This window comes from Sorex fumeus, unplaced genomic scaffold, assembly GCF_029834395.1.
Source record: "Sorex fumeus unplaced genomic scaffold, SorFum_2.1 ptg000098l, whole genome shotgun sequence".
Classification (NCBI taxonomy): domain Eukaryota; kingdom Metazoa; phylum Chordata; class Mammalia; order Eulipotyphla; family Soricidae; genus Sorex; species Sorex fumeus.
In genome coordinates, this window is record NW_026606155.1 from 30,734,731 (window position 1) to 30,755,253 (window position 20,523).

Consider the following 20,523-nt stretch of genomic DNA (forward strand, 5'->3'; position numbering starts at 1 on the left):
CTTAGGAAGTGCCCAGGATAAGCTTGAAGCTTTGACTTTAATCCCCAGTGTCCTGCAAGGGCTAAGTGGATCCTGCCTGCCCTGTGGTCTGGGGTCCTGTTCTTCAGCCTAGGGTTTGTGTACCAGTCCCTGTCCCTGAACTTCTTGGTGGTCTTCCAAAAATCTCCTTCTAGCCATAGTGTTCATACCAGTGATTTTCAACCAGTCACCCCACCAGTGTTGGTCCTTGGGCGTAATAAGTTTGAAAACCACAGATCCAGAATTATGGTAATGAACTGGCACAGGTTTGTTAAGGTTGAAACCCGTGGAGGTCTCTGGCAAGAAGTAAAGTGACCAAAACAAAAATGCATCTGAGCAAGTACATATTAGGATGTGTTGAGTCCCATTCTTAGAAAAGAGTTTCCCAATCCCTAAATGGCCCCAAGTGATCCTATGGGAGTCTGTGGGTCTTGGAGGCAGCCCTGTGAGCAGAGGGTGGGCTGGGACTCCCAGAGACTGTGCCCTCGTGCCCTGGCCTCCAGCCCCGAGACTCACTTCACTCATTGAAGCCTGACAAGAACTCACTCTTCGCAAGAGCATGTCCTGTTCCCAACCTGCATCTTAGAATCTAATTCAGCTCCACCAGAAAGGGGAAAATGGGTATTGTGGGTGCATTAGGGGAGTCAGCCTATGTCTGGTAGCAGCCACTGAGCCTCTTTGTGGAACTCCTGTGTGCCCCCTCCTGCCACCACCTGACAGGGCCTTGACTGCCAGCGGGCATGAAAGGGCAGTGTTCTTACTATCCCTTAGCCTTACCCCTGGGTGGAACACAGTCAGTGAAGCCTGCAACTGCTGCTAAAAGTTCTTTTGAGACATTTGGCCTCTGGAACAAGACTCCGCCTTGAGAGGCTGAGAGGGATAGCAGAACTGAGTCCTGGGAAGGAGTAGCCCCATCTTCCCATCCTTCCCGGAGGATCCCGCTTTCCCACCTTGGAGGTCCGGTCAAGGGCAGTCTGCCTGAGCTGCCTTTCTCTCTCCCCATGGAATAGGACAACTTCGGGTATGACCTGGCGGCCGTGGAAGCTGCCAAGAAGAAGCACGAGGCCATCGAGACAGACACTGCCGCCTATGAGGAGCGGGTGAGGGCCCTGGAGGACCTGGCCCAGGAGCTGGAGAAGGAGAATTACCATGACCAAAAGCGCATCACAGCCCGCAAGGACAACATCCTGCGCCTATGGAATTACCTGCAGGAGCTGCTGAGGGCCCGGCGCCAGAGGCTCGAGACGACTCTGGCACTGCAGAAGCTCTTCCAGGACATGCTGCATAGCATTGACTGGATGGATGAGATCAAGGTGGGTCCAGCCCAGGTCTCGGTGAGGGCCCTGCATTTATGGTGGCATCAGTGCCACCACACAGGGACTCGAAGGGATGGCTGTTAATCAGAAGGCTAGAGAACCAGACACTGCAGAACCATGATTTGACTCTGCTTATAGCCCAGCTTTCCCAGAATAGGGGTGACCAAGGAATCAGAATCTCAGGGAGGCTGGAGAGATCATTCAAAGGGCCAGAGCACAGGCTCGGCATGCAGGAGACCAGGGTTCAATCCCCGGGCCCTTGAGCACCAGAAGTAGCCTCTGAGCAAAAACCAAAGTCGACGTCTTCTCTCCATTTGAGAAGACGCAGCAGACTGGTACTGCAGACTGGCACTGCAGATTGGTCATGGAGCTTTTTCAAAGTGCCAATCCCTGGCCCCAGGCCTGGGCTCGTGCAGCCCGTCGAGTGTGGGACTTATGTTCTGTAACATGTCCCATTGCAGGACTGTGGAAGCCCTGTGGTGAGCTTCTGCTTGCCCAGCAGCAGCCCTTCCATGTGTACCTCTACCTCCCACTCCTAGAAAGAGGGGTCTCCTCAACCCTTCTATTCCATCTTTCCTCTATGCCAGGGTCACCTTTTATCTGCCGAATTCGGGAAGCACTTGCTAGAGGTCGAGGACTTGCTGCAGAAGCACAAGCTGATGGAGGCTGACATCGCCATCCAAGGGGACAAGGTGAAGGCCATCACCGCCGCCACTGCACAGTTCACCGAGGGCAAAGGTGAGGCCGCAGGTGCCTCTGCGTGCAGCTCTGAAGAAATGCCCCATCCTTGGGCAAGTACTGCTGCACTCCAGCCTGGAAAAACCTCCTAGCTTTAGAATTCTGCCCCACTCATCACTGGTGTGGGAAAGGAGTTTGAGGGAGAGCAAAGCCTGAGTGAGTTGCTCTACCTTCTGCCATCAGAGGGTTTTTATATGCAGTCAGTTCCAGTGATAGCCCTGCTAGACCCATGTGGGTGTCTGACTTCAGATCTTCAACAGGACGCTCCTCATAGCATCATCTCAAAATTGGTGACCAGGACTTTTGAAAAATAATGTGCTTTCAACTGAGTACTAACCCAACTTTTCATTCCCCTGATTCCTGAAATTTTAGTGGTAAATCATCCTAAAGAACTTCCCCTGCCCATAGAATGACTGGGACCCCCTTGCCAACATCCCCCTAAGATGGCGAGTTCTAGATATCATGCATCTAGCCTGCAGCTGTTCAAAAGCACTTCCTTATCCCTTGATCTTCCTTCCTCCCATCTCACAGGGTACCAGCCTTGTGACCCCCAGGTGATCCAGGACCGGGTCAGTCACCTAGAGCAGTGCTTTGAGGAGCTGAGCAATATGGCAGCAGGGCGCAAGGCCCAGCTGGAGCAGTCCAAGCGGCTCTGGAAGTTCTTCTGGGAGATGGACGAGGCTGAGAGCTGGATCAAGGAGAAAGAACAAATCTACTCCTCTCTGGATTATGGCAAGGACCTGACCAGCGTGCTCATCCTGCAGCGCAAGCACAAGGCCTTTGAGGATGAGCTCCGGGGGCTGGACACCCACCTGGAGCACATCTTCCAGGAGGCTGAGGCTATGGTCTCACGCAAGCAGTTTGGGCACCCTCAGATCGAAGCCCGAATCAAGGAGGTGGCCGCCCAGTGGGACCAGCTGAAGGAGCTGGCCGCCTTTCGAAAGAAGAACCTCCAGGATGCAGAGAACTTTTTCCAGTTCCAGGGTGACGCAGATGACCTGAAGGCCTGGCTCCAGGATGCCCACAAGTTGCTGTCCGGGGAAGATGTTGGGCAGGACGAAGGGGCCACACGGGCCCTGGAGAAGAAGCACAAGGACTTCCTGGAGGAGCTGGAGGAGAGCCGAGGGGTGATGGAACATCTAGAACAACAGGCGCAGGGCTTCCCTCAAGAATTCCGGGATTCCCCAGATGTGACCAGCCGGCTGCAGGCCCTCCAGGAGCTCTACCAGCAGGTGGTAGCTCAGGCAGACCTTCGCCGGCAGAGGCTGCAGGATGCACTGGACCTATACACGGTGTTCGGGGAGACAGACGCCTGCGAGCTGTGGATGGGCGAGAAGGAGAAGTGGCTGGAACAGATGGAAATCCCGGACACGCTGGAGGACCTGGAGGTGGTGCAGCACAGGTGAGAGCAGCTCTCCCTCCCCTGCTCCCTACATCAGGCACCTCCGGAACTCTCTGGGCCACCCCTAGCTCCCTCTGGCTGTCTGGGTCACACTGACACCCCCAAATCACTGAGTCACCTCCTTCCCCCCACCTCAATTCTCCAGATCATCAGCTCCCGACCTACAACTCTTTGAATCATCCCAGCACCCCCACACCCGACTGTCAGGGTCACCCTTGGCCACTGAAACTCTCCAGGCCACTTGCTGCCCCTGCCCCAAATTTCCGGGCCACCCATGCCCACACTCTTGACCCTCTGTCACAGGGGCCATGCTGAATGGCCACCCTTTCACACAGAGGTCAGGCCTCAGAAGTCACGGGCTTGAATGTGACCATGATGCTGAATCCCCAGTCCTGGCCTTCCGAGTTCAGATACTCATCTGCCCTTCAGCTCCAACTACCTCAAAAGATTTGACATGAAACCCCAAGCACAGAGCACCAAGGAAAGGGGAGCATGTCTGTGGGAGGAGGGAGGAAGGGCAGCTGGACCCACCAGCTCTGCCGCAGCGCCCATGCCCACAGAACCCCCAGGGCCCCCTGAGCCAGATTGTGAGCGGCTGGCCCTCAAGACCACGGCTCATTTCCAGAACTCTGATCCCAGCAAGACTCAGTGGGACACCCCAACTCCATCTGTATGGCATCCCAGCTTCCTCAGCAGGCACAGATCCAGGAGACGTGCAGGAAAGCCCCACCGCTACCCCCCAGGAGTCTGGGAACTTTCCCAGATGGGGGTTTCAAAACCCACAGTCCTCCCCCAGGCCTCTGCCTGTGCCCACAAGTGAGGCAGCTGGCGAGGGCATGAGATGTATAGGAGGCAAGGGTATCCTTCAGATCAGGGTGTCAGGTGGTCAAATTCAGGTCCACAGAGGCCTGGCAGGTGGTCTTACTGTAGCAATACACACGCATGTGCATGCACACACACACACACACATACACACACACACACACACACTCTTTCTTTGCCCCTTTTGCCCCTCTATTGAGCTGGTGGCCTCTATGTAAATAACCAGCCCTACAACTGGTTTCAGAAAAACTAATCCATAATATTGAACCATGAAACAGAAAAGAGAAGTGTCAGCCTACCTGTCACAAATACCCACACCCTCATGGCCCACTTACCTGGTCTATGTATTCGGGAGGTAGAAGGAGGAAGCAAGAGCGTTCCAGGTCAGGGTGGCCTTGGACTGGAAGGGCCTGCCACTGCCCCCTAACCCCCTGCCACTGCCCCCTAAACCTTGCTTTCCCTTCCTGTCAGGTTTGACATCTTAGACCAGGAGATGAAGACCCTGATGGCTCAGATCGACGGCGTGAACCTGGCTGCCAACAACCTGGTCGAGAGCGGTCACCCACGCAGTGGGGAAGTCAAGCAGTGCCAGGACCACCTGAATACCAGGTGGGCAAGGGGGAGGGCGGGGCGGAGGCATCTCCTCCCACACCTCACGGGGTGGGGGTGGGGGCTTGGGGGAGGGATCAGAGAACTCCTGCCATGCTTGTACCCTCAAAGCTCCCATCTTTTCCAGCCTCAGTCTCCCTCTGACGCTGGCACTTGGCAGCCAGAAGGAAGGCTGTGGACGGGCAATTGGCCCCGGGAGGCGAGCTCCACTGTGTGCCTGGGAAGGGGGCGTCCTATTCACGGCGGGGGGGGGGGGTCATTCTGAGTGCGCCTGTAATTAGAATCAGGCCATGTGGGACTCCCAGCACATCTCCCTCTACATTCTTCAGCAGGGAAAATTGCTTTCTGAGAGCTCTTAAGTGCTATCCATAAAAATAAAATCTCCTGCCTGCGCCAAAATGCAGCATCCATAACGAGGCTGGCCCGAATGGAAGAATGAGCTGGAAGCCTCTGTGGCCGGAACCAAAAGCAGCCCTGAGGCGTCTGTGCAGAAGGGGTTGCTTTTAGTACAGGGATGATGGTCCTCGAGCTCCCTGAGGTCTCTCAAGACACAGCACGAACCTCTGTATCCCTGATCCATGGTCTTGGGGCTGCATACAGCAAAGCAGAGTGTTGTGCACCTGCCCACGGCCCACCCCACTTCCCACACTGGGGTCTGACTCGGGCTCTGCCTGAGGCCTTCTGGGAGGTGGAACCAGGGAAGGAAAGGGCTGGCGCCATGCAGGACTCCAAGGGAGGCCCTTCAGGGAGGCAAGAGTGAGCAGGATACTTTGGGGCCAACAGGTCTCAGTCTGCAGAGAGGGGTCTGTGCTGGGCAGGAGATGGCTGCCCTCCTGGAGGCCCCACGGTGCTGGGAAGAGCTAGTCAGCTCCGCCTTTGTTCTCTCCATGAGCAGTTGTTAAGAAGGTTGCTCTTTCTACACTGCCATGCTTTTCAGCCAGCCCAAGTGAGTCAGGTCAGAGTACTTGCCTTTCTCAGGTGAGAGAACGTGAGACCTGAAGGGAAAAGAGTCGAAAGCTACCTGAATAGTCATCGAGCTTAGCCATATACCCTAGAAGTCTGAGCCCTGCACAAACAGTTGAACAGGGGCTGCTCTCCCCGATCTCAGGTCCCCCATCCCATTTTCATTAGAAAGGATGATCTTACCATAGTAAGTGGATAACTATTTCCTTTCATACAGATACTGATAGACTGATTCTAGTTCAGATCTAGTTCTGACCTTTAGCCAGTTCAGAACTTATTCTGCTTCTTCTTCATGATTACTTTTTACATATGCTTTTTTTTTCTTTTTTCAATTTAAAAACTTGACAGGGCCATACCCAGCAGTGCCAATGACTGTCAGCCACTCCTGGCAAACATGGGTCAGGCAGTCCTCAGGCTGATGGTGCTTGAGAGCCAACAGGACCACTCCAAAAGGTGGGGGTGGTGCTCAGGGGCCCATGTGGTGCTGTGGATTGAATTTAGGGCCCCTGAGTAAAGTGAAAGTAGAAAAAGGTAAAGTAAAAACACCACTTATCCCTACAACTGGCTCTAAATCCAACTCTTAAGGCAGAGGGATAGCTCAGTGGATTGAGGGCAGTCTCTGCAAGCTGGAGGCCCAGGTTTGATCCCCTGTGTCACAAGGTTCCTTACACACAGCTGGGAGCCAGGAGCACCAAGCCACAAGTCACCTATGAGCACACTTAGGTGTGACTCCAAAACAAAGGAGTGGTCATTCCACACCTTACCACCAGCCCCTTCTCTAGCCTGCTCCTCCTCTGCCAGTGCTCACTCTCCTCCAGCTTCGTAGTCCCAATCACAAATCACAGCTCTCCCTCAGGCCAGCCGTGGACCACTCCTCCCCAACAGTCCCAGAGGAAAAACTCTCTTTCCCACTTTTGAACTGGTTTAGAACTTTCTATTGTATCTTGCATAATTGTTATGTACTAAAGTCCGTTCCTGCTGTGATGTTAGCAAATGAAGACTCTGTCTTTCTATGCTGCCCTCGGTGCTTTCAACACCGAGCGCGTTATTGTCTGAGCTTCCTTCAGTTTGGAGTATTCTCTTGCCATATGCCCACTTAACTTGCCCCCTTACATTATTCCTGTCTCAGCTCACATGTCACTTACCACCCCCTTGAAAGTATTGTACACCATCTCTCCCCCAGCTCCTTCGCCGCTGTTCTGTTACAATGCTTTATTCCTTCTTGATCTATCTCCACTTGACGGATCATAGACATAAGTCCTTGCCCACTCAAGCAGGAGTGAGCTCTTTGCTTTGTTCATTGCAGCTTCCCCAAAGCCTACACACAACATATGATCATTGCATGATAAATGAGTGAACAGGGGCAAAACTGAAATCGCTTCTAATTAGCAAAGCACAGATCAGTTAATCAAACACTCGCTCAGTGTGTGATGACCTTACACCAAGTATTTCAGTTGGCACTCATTTTCCTTGTAACTTGGACTCCAGGACCAAGTCAGAACCTCTTGCACAGGCTGGCTGGTACTGGCTTCAATGGCCAGCATCTCATCCATCCTGCAGGAGAAAAAGTGGAAGGGAAGAGTGGGTTTGGCAAGTGGATGATGTTGCCAAATAACAATCTTTTCCCTCTGTGATCTCTCCTTATGCCTGGAGGCCAGGAAAAGACCTAGAAACACCCCCCCACCCCCAGGGATCTCTTGCCTGTTGGTACAGTCTACCCTCTCCAATGACCTTGGGTTGATCTGCGGGGGGTGGTATCCCAGCCCTCAAGAGCCTCGCTGTTATTTCAATTTCATAATGCTGTGGGCCTAACTTCTAACTTCTGACTTCCTAGCCTCAGCACCACTCCTCTGAGTGCAGGAACAGAATCCTCAGAGCTCAGGGAGTTTGTGGTCTAAAGTGGAGCTGAGTCATCACTGGGTTTGCATTCTTCTCTCTGCTTTTCTGTCCTTCCTGCCCACCTCCCAGTGCTGCTGTTCCACCTTGGGAATAGCCACGGTGCATTCCTCCAGGCCCTCTGCCTTGTCCTTTGGCCCTCCATCGCCACCCCCAGCTGCAGAGGAAGCAAAGACAAGTGAGACTCAGGGCTCATCCTTAAGCGGATCCCTTGGTGGGGGCACTGAGACCCACCTGGAAAGAGTTCCCAAATGGCCTCCATGATATTGCCACTAATTTCTGTGGCTCTGCATAGCTCTCAAGTCATTCTGCCTGACATGCTGTCCCTGCAGACTTGATTTGCCACCTCTCACACCTGTATCCAGCCCCAGTCTCTGTACCCCAGTGGCATTTGCAAACCACTTCTTTATACTGCAGTTACTCTATGCTGTCACGACTGTATTCTCTCAAAGGCTAAAAGAATGTTGTGTGTGTTGAGAAAAGAGGGGTCAACCTGCCAATGAGCTGTCAGCATCCTCTTGTGAGCTTAAGTCTCTCAGTGGCAGAGAGTGGGTCAGCGGTCAGCCAGGTCTGAGGAGGCACAGGATAGCCTGGGCCAGGGCTGAGGCGCACCTGCCATGATGCCCCACATGTCCTGGGATCAGTGCAGCCCTGCCTGGGAGAGTGTGCGCTCTGCCAATTAGTCCCCCACTCGGTTCGCTCTTCAAATGAGTTCCCCTCCCCCCTCCACTTTCTATCCTCTTCTTCATTAGACTGTCCCCCTTCATTGCTGTTGCAGTGCCAGGGCTATTGTGCTGTGCTGGGCACTGGTGTGTGTCCAGGAGCTACACCAGCAGTGCCATATAATCACACACAGTGATTCAGAAGGAGACGGGATGGAGGAAGTCAGGGCCTGACCCGGGCGAAACAGCCGCTCTCTCACGAGGCCTCAGCCCAGGGGGCCAGGCCTCTTTTCCTCTTAGAACCAAGGCATCCTTTTTTTAAGGCTCTGGACACTTTGGACACATTCTTTGGCATTTCTGATTCTTTCCAGCATTCGAAAACTCCAGGGAAACTGAATGTTTGCCTGAAATTTAACCCTACATAGAGCTGGTATATCATGTGCTTGATTCAGGGTGGGGTTTCTTTTCTGCCCACCCCTTGGTGATAGAAGGATTCAGTAGGTACCCCCTAAACTATATTCTAGGTATAAAGTTGTCTGTGGGGCCAGGGCAATAGTGCAGAGGATTAGGTGCTTGTCTTGCCTATGGCTGATGTGGATTTCATCCCTAGAGCCTTATATTATCCCCCCAGCAGAGCCAGAAGTGATGCCTGAACACAACTTGGATGTGACCTCCCAAAATAGCAAATGGGCTGTGATCAATGATGGTATCCCCAGGGTGTGGGATAGATGACCATGACTTGAATGTGTGATCTGGAAGGGTGAAGGGCACGGGTGTGTCTGTGCCCTCACAGGTGGCAGGCATTCCAGACCATGGTGTCCAAGCAGCGGGAGGCTGTGGACTCGGCCCTCCGGGTACACAACTACTGCGTGGACTGTGAAGAGACCAGCAAGTGGATCGAGGACAAGACGAAGGTGGTAGAGTCCACAAAGGACCTGGGCCGGGACCTGGCAGGTGTCATTGCCATCCAGCGGAAGTTGTCCGGGCTGGAACGAGACGTGGCCGCCATCCAGGCCCGCGTGGGTGCCCTGGAGCGGGAGTCACAGCGACTAATGCAGTCCCACCCCGAGCTGAAGGAGGACATCGGGCGGCGGCAGGCGTACGTGGAGGAGCTGTGGCAGGGCCTGCAGCAAGCCTTGCGTGGCCAGGAGGCCTCGCTGGGCGAAGCCAGCCAGTTGCAGGCCTTCCTGCAGAATCTAGATGACTTCCAGGGGTGGCTCTCCATGGCGCAGAAGGCCGTGGCCTCTGAGGACATGCCCGAGTCTCTCCCTGAGGCCGAGCAGCTCCTGCAGCAGCATGCGGCCATCAAGGAGGAGATTGACGGGCACCAGGGGAGCTACGAGAATGTGAAGGCCTCTGGGGAGAAGGTGATCCATGGCCAGACCGACCCAGAGTATCTGCTCTTGGGTCAGCGGCTGGAAGGCCTAGACACTGGCTGGGATGCCCTGCAGCGAATGTGGGAGAGCCGCGGCCGCTCCCTCGCCCAATGCCTCGGCTTCCAGGAGTTCCAGAAAGATGCCAAGCAGGCAGAAGCCATCCTCAGCAACCAGGTAAGGGGAGGCATTCAGGGCTGGGGACGGTGAAGGGCCTCAGGGCTCCAGCACAGGTGAGTCTGTGTACTCCGGGACCCAGTGATGCTTTTTCGGATGCTGTCCAGGTACTAATGAAGAGGGCACAGTTTTCTCTGCATCCCAAACTGCCTCAATTTGCCCCAGGATAAGGACTTTAGGAATGCTTGTCATTGGGTGCCTCAGAATGGTGGTTTCAAGGCCTGGGGAGCCTCTTTCTTTTTTATTTGTTTTTATAAAGTTGTTCATGATTTATTACATTTAGTATTCCAACACCAATCCTACCATCGGTGCACCTTCCCACTATCATTATTTCCAGCGAGCCTCTTTCTTACACAGAGCTAGGGGGCGCCGTTTGTCCTGTAGACAGTCTGGATATGTATATGGTGCCCCCAGCCCAGCTGGGCTTCATTTCTGGGATGGAAACTTGCCTCGACAGGAATACACTCTGGCTCACTTGGAGCCCCCCGACTCCCTGGAAGCTGCTGAGGCCGGGATCAGGAAGTTTGAGGACTTCTTATTGTCCATGAAGAATAACCGGGACAAGGTCTTGAGTCCTGTGGACTCTGGAAACAAGCTAGTCGCTGAGGGCAATCTCTACGCAGACAAGATCAAGGAGAAGGTGCAGCTGATTGAGGACAGGTACGCCCCGTGACCAGGACCCTGGCTGGAACCAGGGGTGCCACGTGGGGAGGTGGGCACCGCCCAGGGTTGGCTGCATTTCCGGCTTCTCTTCCAGATACATGAAAAACAATGAGAAGGCCCAGGACGCCTCTGCTCTTCTGAGAGACAACCTGGAGCTCCAGAACTTCCTGCAGAACTGCCAGGAGGTAAGAACAGCCCTGGGGGGAGGCTGGGAGGAGGGGCGTGGCTGCTTCACAGCAGCAGTACATCTGGGGTGGGGTTCCCAGGACACTGGGGTGTGGGGCATGCATGAGGGACTCTGGGTCTTTCTCTCCTATCTTCAGTTCCCCAGTTCCCTCCTTTTTCTACCCCACCCCACCCCCCCAAATCTAAGGCATGCATCACCTTTCAATTTGTATAGTCTTAGATAGGGTTTCCTAAGACTGTGGTGCTAACAGTCCCCAGGCCCCTTATGGGGACCCTTTCGAGAGTACGTGAGCCTTGCGCTGAGCAGGGCCCATGTCTGGCTCAGTGCTCTGCTGTGGTCTCCTGCACTGGGTGATACTTTTCAACATTACTTTCTTTCTGTGTTTTTTTTAATATATTTTTTAATATTTATATTTTTAAATTTTTTTAATTTTAATGTAGAAAAAAAGCCATAACTGTTCATTCAGTTCTAGGATCAAAAGTGATTAGATAATGGGGCTGGAGCGATAGCACAGTGGGTAGGGCGTTTGCCTTGCACACAGCCAACATGGCCAACACAGATTCGATTCCCAGCATCCCATATGGTCCCCTGTGCACCGCCAGGAGTGATTCCTGAGTGCATGAGCCAGGAGTAACCCCTGAGCATCGCTGGGTGTGACCCAAAAAAGCAAAAAAAAAAAAAAGCGATTAGATAACAAAACTGCACTTTTGAGCATTTCTGTTTTGCACTCACCCTGAGCACGGAGGAGCTGGTGCTGGCCCACTTCCGGTGCAGACTCTTAAGCCCCACTCGGCTAAGTCAGAACCCTCGGGGGAGAGAGAGCTCTTTCAGCAAGCCTCCAGGTTGGAACACAACTGTCCAGACACCTTCAGCCTGGAGCCAGCTGTGCAGGCCTTTCCCCTGCACCCTGAACCCTTCTATCCCAGCACTCTCTGAAGCGGGACTTTCCCTGACACCTTCCTTGCACTCACCCTCATCTCCCTTTCCTGTTTTCCCAGACTGCTTCTGTTTTTATTCACCTGTGCTCTTGACAGGTGAGCTGGAGAGATAGCACAGTGGGTAGGGCATTTGCCTTGCACGCAGACAACCTGGGTTTGATTCTTCCGCCCCTCTCAGAGAGCCCAGCAAGCTATCAAGCGTATCTTGCCTGCACAGCAAAGCCTGGCAAGCTTCCCGTGACGTATTTGATATGCCAAACACAGTAACAACAAGTCTCACAATGGAGACGTTTCTATGCCCGCTCAAGCAAAATCCATGAACAAGGGAGAACAGTGACAGTGACAGTGCTCTTGACACCAGTCGGGCTTGTTGGGGTGTAAGACAGCTTTGAAATAGGGGCATCTTGTTGCAGTCCTTCTTTTCTTCTTTTCTGATCGACTTTTTTCTCAGTTTACAAGACCTCTATAATTATGAAAATCTCTCTAATGATGGCCAGGATGGGGGGAGGGTGGACGTATTTTATCTATCCAGTAAATACCCCAGAAGGTCCTAACAACTTGCAAGCTGGAAATACACAAGAGTCACAACCTGTGCCTCCGTCAGCACACACGCTGGAGTTTCAGCCTGGAAACCAGGCTAACCCATAGGCCTGTGCTGGGACTGGGGGTTCTGTAAGTTAAGGGGTAAGACTGCTATCTCGCCTTCCTTGACCTGCTCCTGTGGCCAGAGGTGCCCGGGGGCTCTGGACACACAGGGTTGATCGTACCCGCTTCTGCCCACAGCTCACACTCTGGATCAACGACAAGCTGCTCACCTCCCAGGACGTCTCCTATGATGAGGCGCGGAACCTTCACAACAAATGGCTGAAGCACCAGGCCTTTGTGGCCGAGCTGGCTTCCCACCAGGGCTGGCTGGAGAGCATCGACGCGGTGAGTCAAGCTCCTGCTGCCGGGCACTGCCGGGCTGAGGGGCTTCACTGGGGAAAGCTGCTGGGGAAGGTGCAGCTCGGAGGGAGATAAAGAGTTTCTCAGCTCAGTGGTAAAAGCATCAGAGCACTGACGTCCTTGGTTAGAATCGGTGCTGCCTCTGGGGGGCCCTGATTCTGGGGGAGTCTCGGGCATGGGGGAACCTCCAGATTAGGGCTGCAGCTGCCTGGGCCTCTCGGCTGCGTGGGTCTCTCGGTTTGCTCACTCTTACTTGCCAGAAGGAGGATAATATGTGAGATGGGCAGAGGGGCTCAGGGCATCCCCCAGACCTCACCATCTCAGTGGGCAGAATGGCAGGGGGTGGTATTCCTGACCTCACCCACAGATGGGAACAGCACTGGCTCAGGGACTCAAGTCAGAATGACAGACACAGATTGGGGAGCCGGGACATTGACCCTCTCTGCTCTAGCTGTCCAGGGAGGACCAGGGGTCCATTCAGGCTGTGTCCATATGTGCCAGGAGGTAGGTTCTGGGGCTGGAGAGTTAGTGCACTTGCTTTGCACACCGGTGACATAGGTTCAATCCCCAGCTCTGCAGATGGTCCCCCGAGCATTGCCAGGAATGATCCCCGAGCACAGAGCCAGGAGTAGCCCTGAGCACTGCTGGGTTGTTTCCTCCCCCTAAAAAAAGTGGAGGCCCCAAGCCCAAAAGGATGATGTAATGACTCCCCCAACTTATCTGTGTTTTCCCATCTGTAAAATGAAGATAAGTACCTGTCTGATGGAGCGGTGGGCATTAAATACTTAAAAGACTAATAAAAGCCCTTAGAAGAGGACCTGGCAATCATTTGGCATCTAAAATACTATTAGTAGCAAAATTGATTCATCAGCCCAAGTCTTACTATAACAGTGCACCCCACCCCCACCTCCACCCCCACCCCCACCAAAGAGACATTTATGCAAGTGAAGAGCACGGAAAGCAAACTCAGGAAAGAAAGGGAAGAGGATCAGGAGAGGGTGAAAGCACAGGGCGAGGGTGTCTATGCTGCTTGCACCTGCATGGCTCCTGGATCTTTTGCTTCCTTCTCTCATTCTCAGCTGACCCTGTGGGAAATACCCGGGCACTAATGCAGGTCCCAGACTCAGCTCCCGCTGCTGCACTTCCATGCAGATAACTCTTGAGGTGCCTAGGCTCGGCCTGGCTTGGAATCAGGGCAGTGTCTTGGCCTTGCAGACCTCCTCCCCTCCTGGGCAGGGCTACTCCCCGGCTCCCAGATTCAGGCTGGCTCTCATGCCCCTCGCAGGAAGGAAAGCAGCTGATGGACGAAAAGCCCCAGTTTACGGACCTGGTATCCCAGAGGCTAGAAGCCTTGCACCGACTCTGGGAGGAGCTTCAGGCCACCACGCAGGAGAAAACCAAGCAGCTCTCGGCTGCCCGGAGCTCTGACCTGCGCTCACAGACACATGCCGACCTCAACAAGTGGATCACCGCCATGGAGGAGCAACTGCGCTCAGATGACCCTGGCAAGGACTTAACCAGTGTGAACCGGATGTTAGCTAAGCTGAAGGCACGTGAGTGGGTGATAGACTGGGGGTGCTGGCATAGAGAGAATCTTGGGGAGCAAATCTGAAAGAAAGTAAGTGTGCCTGTTTCTATTAGCTGGGCTGGCTTTAGGCATGCAAACGTGGTTCTGAGTTTATCACCAGGTCCTACCCCTTGGCAATGGGTGAGACCAGGGTCCCAGTGGATTAGTAAAGACACTTGGGGCAGAGACAAATGAGCAGGGCACCCCAGAGACTTCCTGGGGTTGGCTGAGCACAAAGGCAGCTTTAAGGATGGGTTGAATCAGTTGCTAAAGAGAACAAGTGGGGGGCTGGAGTGATAGCACAGTGGGTAGGGCATTTGGCTTGCATGTGATTGACCTAGGTCAATTCCCAGTATCCCATGTGGTCCCCCGAGCACCACCAGGAGTAGTTCTTCCTGAGTCCATGAGCCAGGAGTAACCCCTGTGCATTGCCGGGTGTGACTCAAAAAGAAAAAAAAAAGAGAGAGAGAACAGGTGGGCTGTTGGGGATTGAGTCTGGGACCAACACTGCCCCCTTCCACCCCAGCGTGTGGAGGACCAAGTGAATGTGCGGAAGGAGGAGCTGGGGGAGCTGTTTGCCCAGGTGCCCTCTCTGGGAGAGGAGGCAGGAGATGAAGACCTGGGCATTGAGAAGCGGTTCCTGGACCTTCTGGAGCCCCTGGGGAGGAGGAAGAAGCAGCTGGAATCCTCCAGAGCCAAGCTGCAGATCAGCCGGGACTTAGAGGACGAGACGGTGCGTAGGCTGTAGCTCCCTCTGCTCCCCACTGCGGCTGAGCCTGCAGCTGCCACCTGGGGACAGTAAAGCTGTCTGCAGCCTGGGGCCCTTCTTGACAACCGAGATCTGGTTCTCTTGCTCCCTGTCTCCCATGGTGTTGGTGAGGATTTTATGAACCAGACAAAGACAAGATGTTTCAAGTGGAATTTCACTCATGGACCCTGGGGCAAGACCCTGCCATGATACCCCCCACTTCCACACTGGGGATGACCGGGAATGAGTTCTTTGGAACGGTCATTCAAAATATCAGAACATCCCCATCCATCTCTAAAAGGGGAGAGAAAATCCGGGTGGGGAAGAACCTGGGAAACAGGGCAGGGGGCAATCTGCCCACTGGTGGTGATTGCTCCAGATAGCACTGACACGATTTGTCACTGGCTGTCCCCTGCCTTCCGATCTCTACAGCTGTGGGTGGAAGAGAGGCTGCCTCTGGCACAGTCAGCCGACTACGGCACTAACCTGCAAACTGTGCAGCTGTTCATGAAGAAGAACCAGGTGAGTCATTTCTCTGGGAACCCCTCGCTCCCTACTGTCCCTCCCAGCACCCCAGGAAGGGCAGTCAGTCCTGACCTGTGGAAGGCCAGAGATACCAGATTATTATTCTTGTTGGTAGCCGCAGCATCCTCAGACTGTGCTTGGAGTGTCAGAGCAGAAAGAGAACCTTAGTGATGACAGTGAACTCTGGGCTCAGCATGGGGAAGTGTAGGATCCAGGTGCTCTGGGCTTAGGGATATTTGGATCCCATCAGGGTACAGGCGAGTGCAGGAGCCCTGCTTTGGTGGATATCACACTGCTTCCTGTCCTTTCTGAGGACTTGTGCCCCATGACCAGCTTCCATGTGCTTCTGGCCATGTCATGACCCCGTCCCCCACTGACTCTTGGATGGGAGAGAGGCGTGGGGTGTGGCCCAGACTGCCCCCTTGGGGGGGTGTCCTACTCCTGAACCCTTCCTTTTGGGTGGACACAGACACTGCAGAATGAGATCCAGGGCCACGCACCGCGGGTGGAGGGCGTGCTACAGAAGGGGCGGCAGCTGGTGGAAGGAGCGGAGATCGACTGCCAGGACATCGAGGAGCGTCTGGGCCACCTGCAGAGCTCCTGGGACACACTACGGGAGGCGGCAGCTGGGCGGCTGCAGCGCCTGAGGGATGCCAGTGAGGCCCAGCAGTACTACCTGGACGCAGGCGAGGCTGAGGCCTGGATCAGCGAGCAGGAGCTCTACGTCATCTCCGATGAGACCCCCAAGGTGGGTTGGGAATGGGGAGCCAGAAGAGGTACTCAGCCTCAGCACAAGACTTTGGGGACAGGGCTTGAGTGATAGTACAGTGGTAAGGCACGCGGTTGACCCAGGTTCGATCTCCGGCATCCCATATGGTCTCCTGAGCACCACCAGGAGTATTTCCTGAGTTCAAATTCAAGAGTAACCACTGAACATAGCCGGGTGTGGACCCCCCCCCAAAAAAAAACACCCCACAAGAGGTTGGGGGCAGTCAGTAAGTAGCAGGTCTTGCATGTGCATGAGGAATGAGGGCAGGAAGGGAGGGGTGTCAGGAGTCCCCAAATTCCCCTCACTCTCTTGGTGACATCTCCTGATCAGGATTCTCACTTGGAGAGAACCCCACTTGTAGCAAATACAAGGCCCAAAGAGGTACCTCACCACTGTCTAGGGGTTACTCTAACTCAAGGGGTCTTCACTTTCTCTGTGCTGGGAGATGCTGTGGGTGAGCTGATGAAGAGTGAGATAATGGGGGGGGGGTGTCTCTCAAATGAGAGAGAAATGCCCTGGACCCAGGAGGTGGCATCTGGGCTGGAAGGGAGAGAGGGAGAGAATCTCATACCATTGTTGGGGGCTGTGGGAGGGCGGGGGCAGAAGGGCAGAAGAGAAAGTGCTCTGAGGGTGTCCCTTGTCCATTGTGGGCCCCAGAGGCAGAGGGCGTGAGGCCCAGCTGTGCCCACAGCTGTCATTTGTCTGTCTGTGCATCCACACAGGACGAAGAGGGTGCCATCGTGATGCTGAAGCGGCACCTTCGGCAGCAGCGCGCGGTGGAGGAGTACGGCAAGAGCATCAAGCAGCTGGCTGGTCGCGCCCGAAGCCTGCTGGCCGCAGGCCACCCCGAGGGGTGTGTGTGCCTTTGGGCTGAGGGCCCCAGCTGGTGGCCCTCCATCTCCAGCAGGGAAGGGGGAAGTGTGGGCCCAGCAGTAGCGGGCCTAGTTTGTGTGTGAGCAGCTTCAGAGACCGAGGAATAGCAGAGAGACCCTCTCGGTGAGGTGTGGGCTTCAGTTCTTTGATGACTTTCTCTCATGCTGAGGGACGCTGGAGGCAGATTCTGCGTTTCCTCTAATGGCACAGAAGTTAGTTCAGGCTCTCGCAGGGTGTCAGCAAAATCCTTATTCAGGAATAAAGATGCCAGGCCATGACCCTGTGAGTTGTGCATCTGTGTGCCACTGTGTCAGACACTTCATCTGCTCCTGGCTATACCCTGTTGCCATGCCTTGAGGGCCCCTATTGCTGTGGGTCTTCGGCAGCCCCACATACACGTGTCCTGAAGAACTAAGCATGGCTGCTGCCCCATCGGCCTCCCATCATGAGTGATGGGGAGGCTCCCCCTTTGCCTCTCTGCTCCCAGAGTGAGGGGTGCCACCTCTGGAAGGACAGGTGGCCATCACCTCCGAGGCACTGTGATTGAAGGACGGTTCCTCTCCCCCAAGTCACCCCCATCTCTGCCTTTGCTTGACCGGCTCTTGCCCAGAGGCTGGAGGGGGCTGGCTCCTCAGGGCAGCTCCTCTGGGTTCTCTGGGTGGGCACTGACGGCCATCTTGTTCTGTACCAGGGAACAGATCATCAGGCTTCAGGGGCAGGTGGACAAGCAGTACGCCGGGCTGAAGGACATGGCAGAGGAGCGCAGGCGGAAGCTGGAGAACATGTACCACCTGTTCCAGCTGAAGAGGGAGGCTGATGACCTGGAGCAATGGATTGCGGAAAAGGAGCTGGTGGCCTCGTCCCCGGAAATGGGGCAAGACTTTGACCACGTCACTGTGAGTACTCATCCAACTGCACTTTGCCACCCGTGGGTGCAGCAGTCAGAGACGGCATCACACAAACATTTCACACACACACACACACACACACACACACACCCCAGACTCATACCATTCACTCATGCCACACACACTACAAAAACCACACATCACACACTATTCACACATAGCACACAAAAAATCATATACTCCACACATTCACACCACACAGCACATATTACACACATGATACACATACCTACACTAACACTCACACTACACAGTTTCAGTACACTCATATTACATACATACTTACATCACGCACATCCCACACACACACACTTACATTACCTATACTACACATACATTATACATACCACATACTCATCATATGTGCAACCCTCACATACCACATACATTTGCACCATGCACACACTATACATTCCATAAACATATATTACACACCATATGCATACCACAAACCACACACGTTCCCACCACACACTCATAGCGCACAGACATTCATACCACATACATCACACTCACATGGCACACTCATACCTTACACCACACAAACCACACATAGCACATACATAATCATAACCACACACTCATACCACATACCACACACTGTACACATACCGCATACATACACCACACACCCAGACTACACATACCACACACCCTCAGCACACATACATACCTCATACACACCATACATAATTCATATACACACTACACACACATCCACCATGTATACACCCCACATACATATATATACCACACACCTCTGTGAAGTGTTGTACAGAGTTGTGATCACTCAGGTGTGAGTTCAGGCAGCCCCCAGGGAAAGTGTGAGAACAGAGCCCCAGGGAGTAGTGGACAGTCATCTGCAGTGATGCACCAGTGAACCCCTATAACCTCATTCTTGATTCCCCCTACCACCTACCCTATCTGTGTCCAGCTGCTCCGGGACAAGTTCCGGGACTTTGCCCGGGAGACTGGCGCCATCGGGCAAGAGCGGGTGGACAATGTGAATGCCATCATCGAGCGGCTCATTGACGCGGGCCATGGCGAGGCGGCCACGATCGCGGAGTGGAAGGACGGTCTGAACGAGATGTGGGCTGACCTGCTGGAGCTCATCGACACGCGCATGCAGCTGCTGGCCGCCTCCTATGACCTACACCGCTACTTCTACACGGGCGCTGAAATCCTGGGCCTCATCGAGGAGAAGTACCTCGAGCTGCCCGATGACGTGGGGCTGGACGCCAGCACCGCAGAGTCCTTCAACCGGGTGCACACGGCCTTCGAGCGGGAGCTCCACCTGCTGGGTGTGCAGGTACCTGTCCCTCACTGCCTGGGTCCCACTGCCAAGGGGCTCAGAGCCCCTCCTGGCACCTCAGCTTTGGGGGGCACAGGCAATGCCATCTCCTTTGAGGCAGTGGTTCAGGACAGGAGGGCAGGGAGCAGCGACTTTAAGGCATTCTTCAGCTCGCGAAGAGCTGAACAGGCGGGAGTGCAGAGGGCTAGGTCCATCCCAGACACCGCGCGGCTCCCAGCGCGTGGCTGGCTGTGGCCCCAAGCGAAGCCTCTTTGAATTGACTCCACAAAGAACCCCCATGCACTGTGCGTGTGTGACGGAGCCGTTGGCAGGGCCGTGTTTCTGCCACGGTACCACCCTAAGCTTTGTGTCATGGATGAGGAAAGCAGTGCACGGAGGGTCAGGACTGCCCGGGAGCATGCAGGGAATGGGGGGCCCAGGATACAGACCCCACTATTCTGTCCTCAGACTCCGCCTGCGGCCACAGCCTCTAAGCCTCTCCCTGGGAGCTGAGGGGTCCACGATCTGCAGCCCATCCCTGGCTCCCCCGTCTCAGATCTGTGGACTCCATAGAGCCCCGTGACAGGAGAGCAGGATAGGCAGCCCAGCTGTGGGGGCTCCCCGGGGAGCCAGCCCCTTGGGGTTCAGGGTTAGACTCCAAGGTTAGGGGACTCAGTTGGGTGGATCTGAGCCTTCTCGAGGCTTTCCTCTAGCAGGAGAGGGGTCAGGCAGGGTCTCGGACAAGGGGGTGCGCAGGGGCAACCGGGCCTCGGGAATGACACTGCTGCCACTTCAAAGAGTGGACAGTTGGGAACTCAGGCATCTGATTCCAGTACCAGGGCTAGGAAGTTACCTGAAGCTGATCCTTCGGCCTCCCTGTGTCTCAGTTTCCTCACCTCAGAGTGACCAGAGCATGGAAAGTGGTCAGCGGAGGTGTCCGCTCCACAGTTGTTCCCGTGCTTGCCAGGCATCCACAGGCAGAGCCTCTCACCCCAAGGGCTGCCTAGGGTCCTCAGAGGCATGAAGAATGGGGCGCCTTCTCTTCCAGCCCCCTCAGGGTGACAAGACCCCGCCATGCCCTGAAGAGGGAGGCAGGGGAAGATCCCCCTGACTCTCCATCTGGGGAATAACTT

The 20,523-nt window shown here is 54.6% G+C and overlaps 1 protein-coding gene across 1 annotated transcript in view; it reads left to right on the forward strand.

Moving 5' to 3' along the window:
* The window catches only part of SPTB (spectrin beta, erythrocytic), a 66,970-nt gene that overhangs the window by 27,397 nt on the left and 19,050 nt on the right, over window positions 1-20,523 (forward strand). The window contains exons 11-25 of the mRNA XM_056133989.1: window positions 1,029-1,331; window positions 1,922-2,072; window positions 2,604-3,474; window positions 4,768-4,905; window positions 9,220-9,976; window positions 10,434-10,636; window positions 10,734-10,824; window positions 12,548-12,694; window positions 13,995-14,258; window positions 14,803-15,009; window positions 15,457-15,546; window positions 16,019-16,297; window positions 17,041-17,171; window positions 17,883-18,087; window positions 19,034-19,408. Of these exons, the coding sequence (XP_055989964.1) occupies window positions 1,029-1,331; window positions 1,922-2,072; window positions 2,604-3,474; window positions 4,768-4,905; window positions 9,220-9,976; window positions 10,434-10,636; window positions 10,734-10,824; window positions 12,548-12,694; window positions 13,995-14,258; window positions 14,803-15,009; window positions 15,457-15,546; window positions 16,019-16,297; window positions 17,041-17,171; window positions 17,883-18,087; window positions 19,034-19,408 (4,212 nt within the window). The remainder of the gene's footprint in view (window positions 1-1,028; window positions 1,332-1,921; window positions 2,073-2,603; window positions 3,475-4,767; window positions 4,906-9,219; window positions 9,977-10,433; window positions 10,637-10,733; window positions 10,825-12,547; window positions 12,695-13,994; window positions 14,259-14,802; window positions 15,010-15,456; window positions 15,547-16,018; window positions 16,298-17,040; window positions 17,172-17,882; window positions 18,088-19,033; window positions 19,409-20,523) is intronic.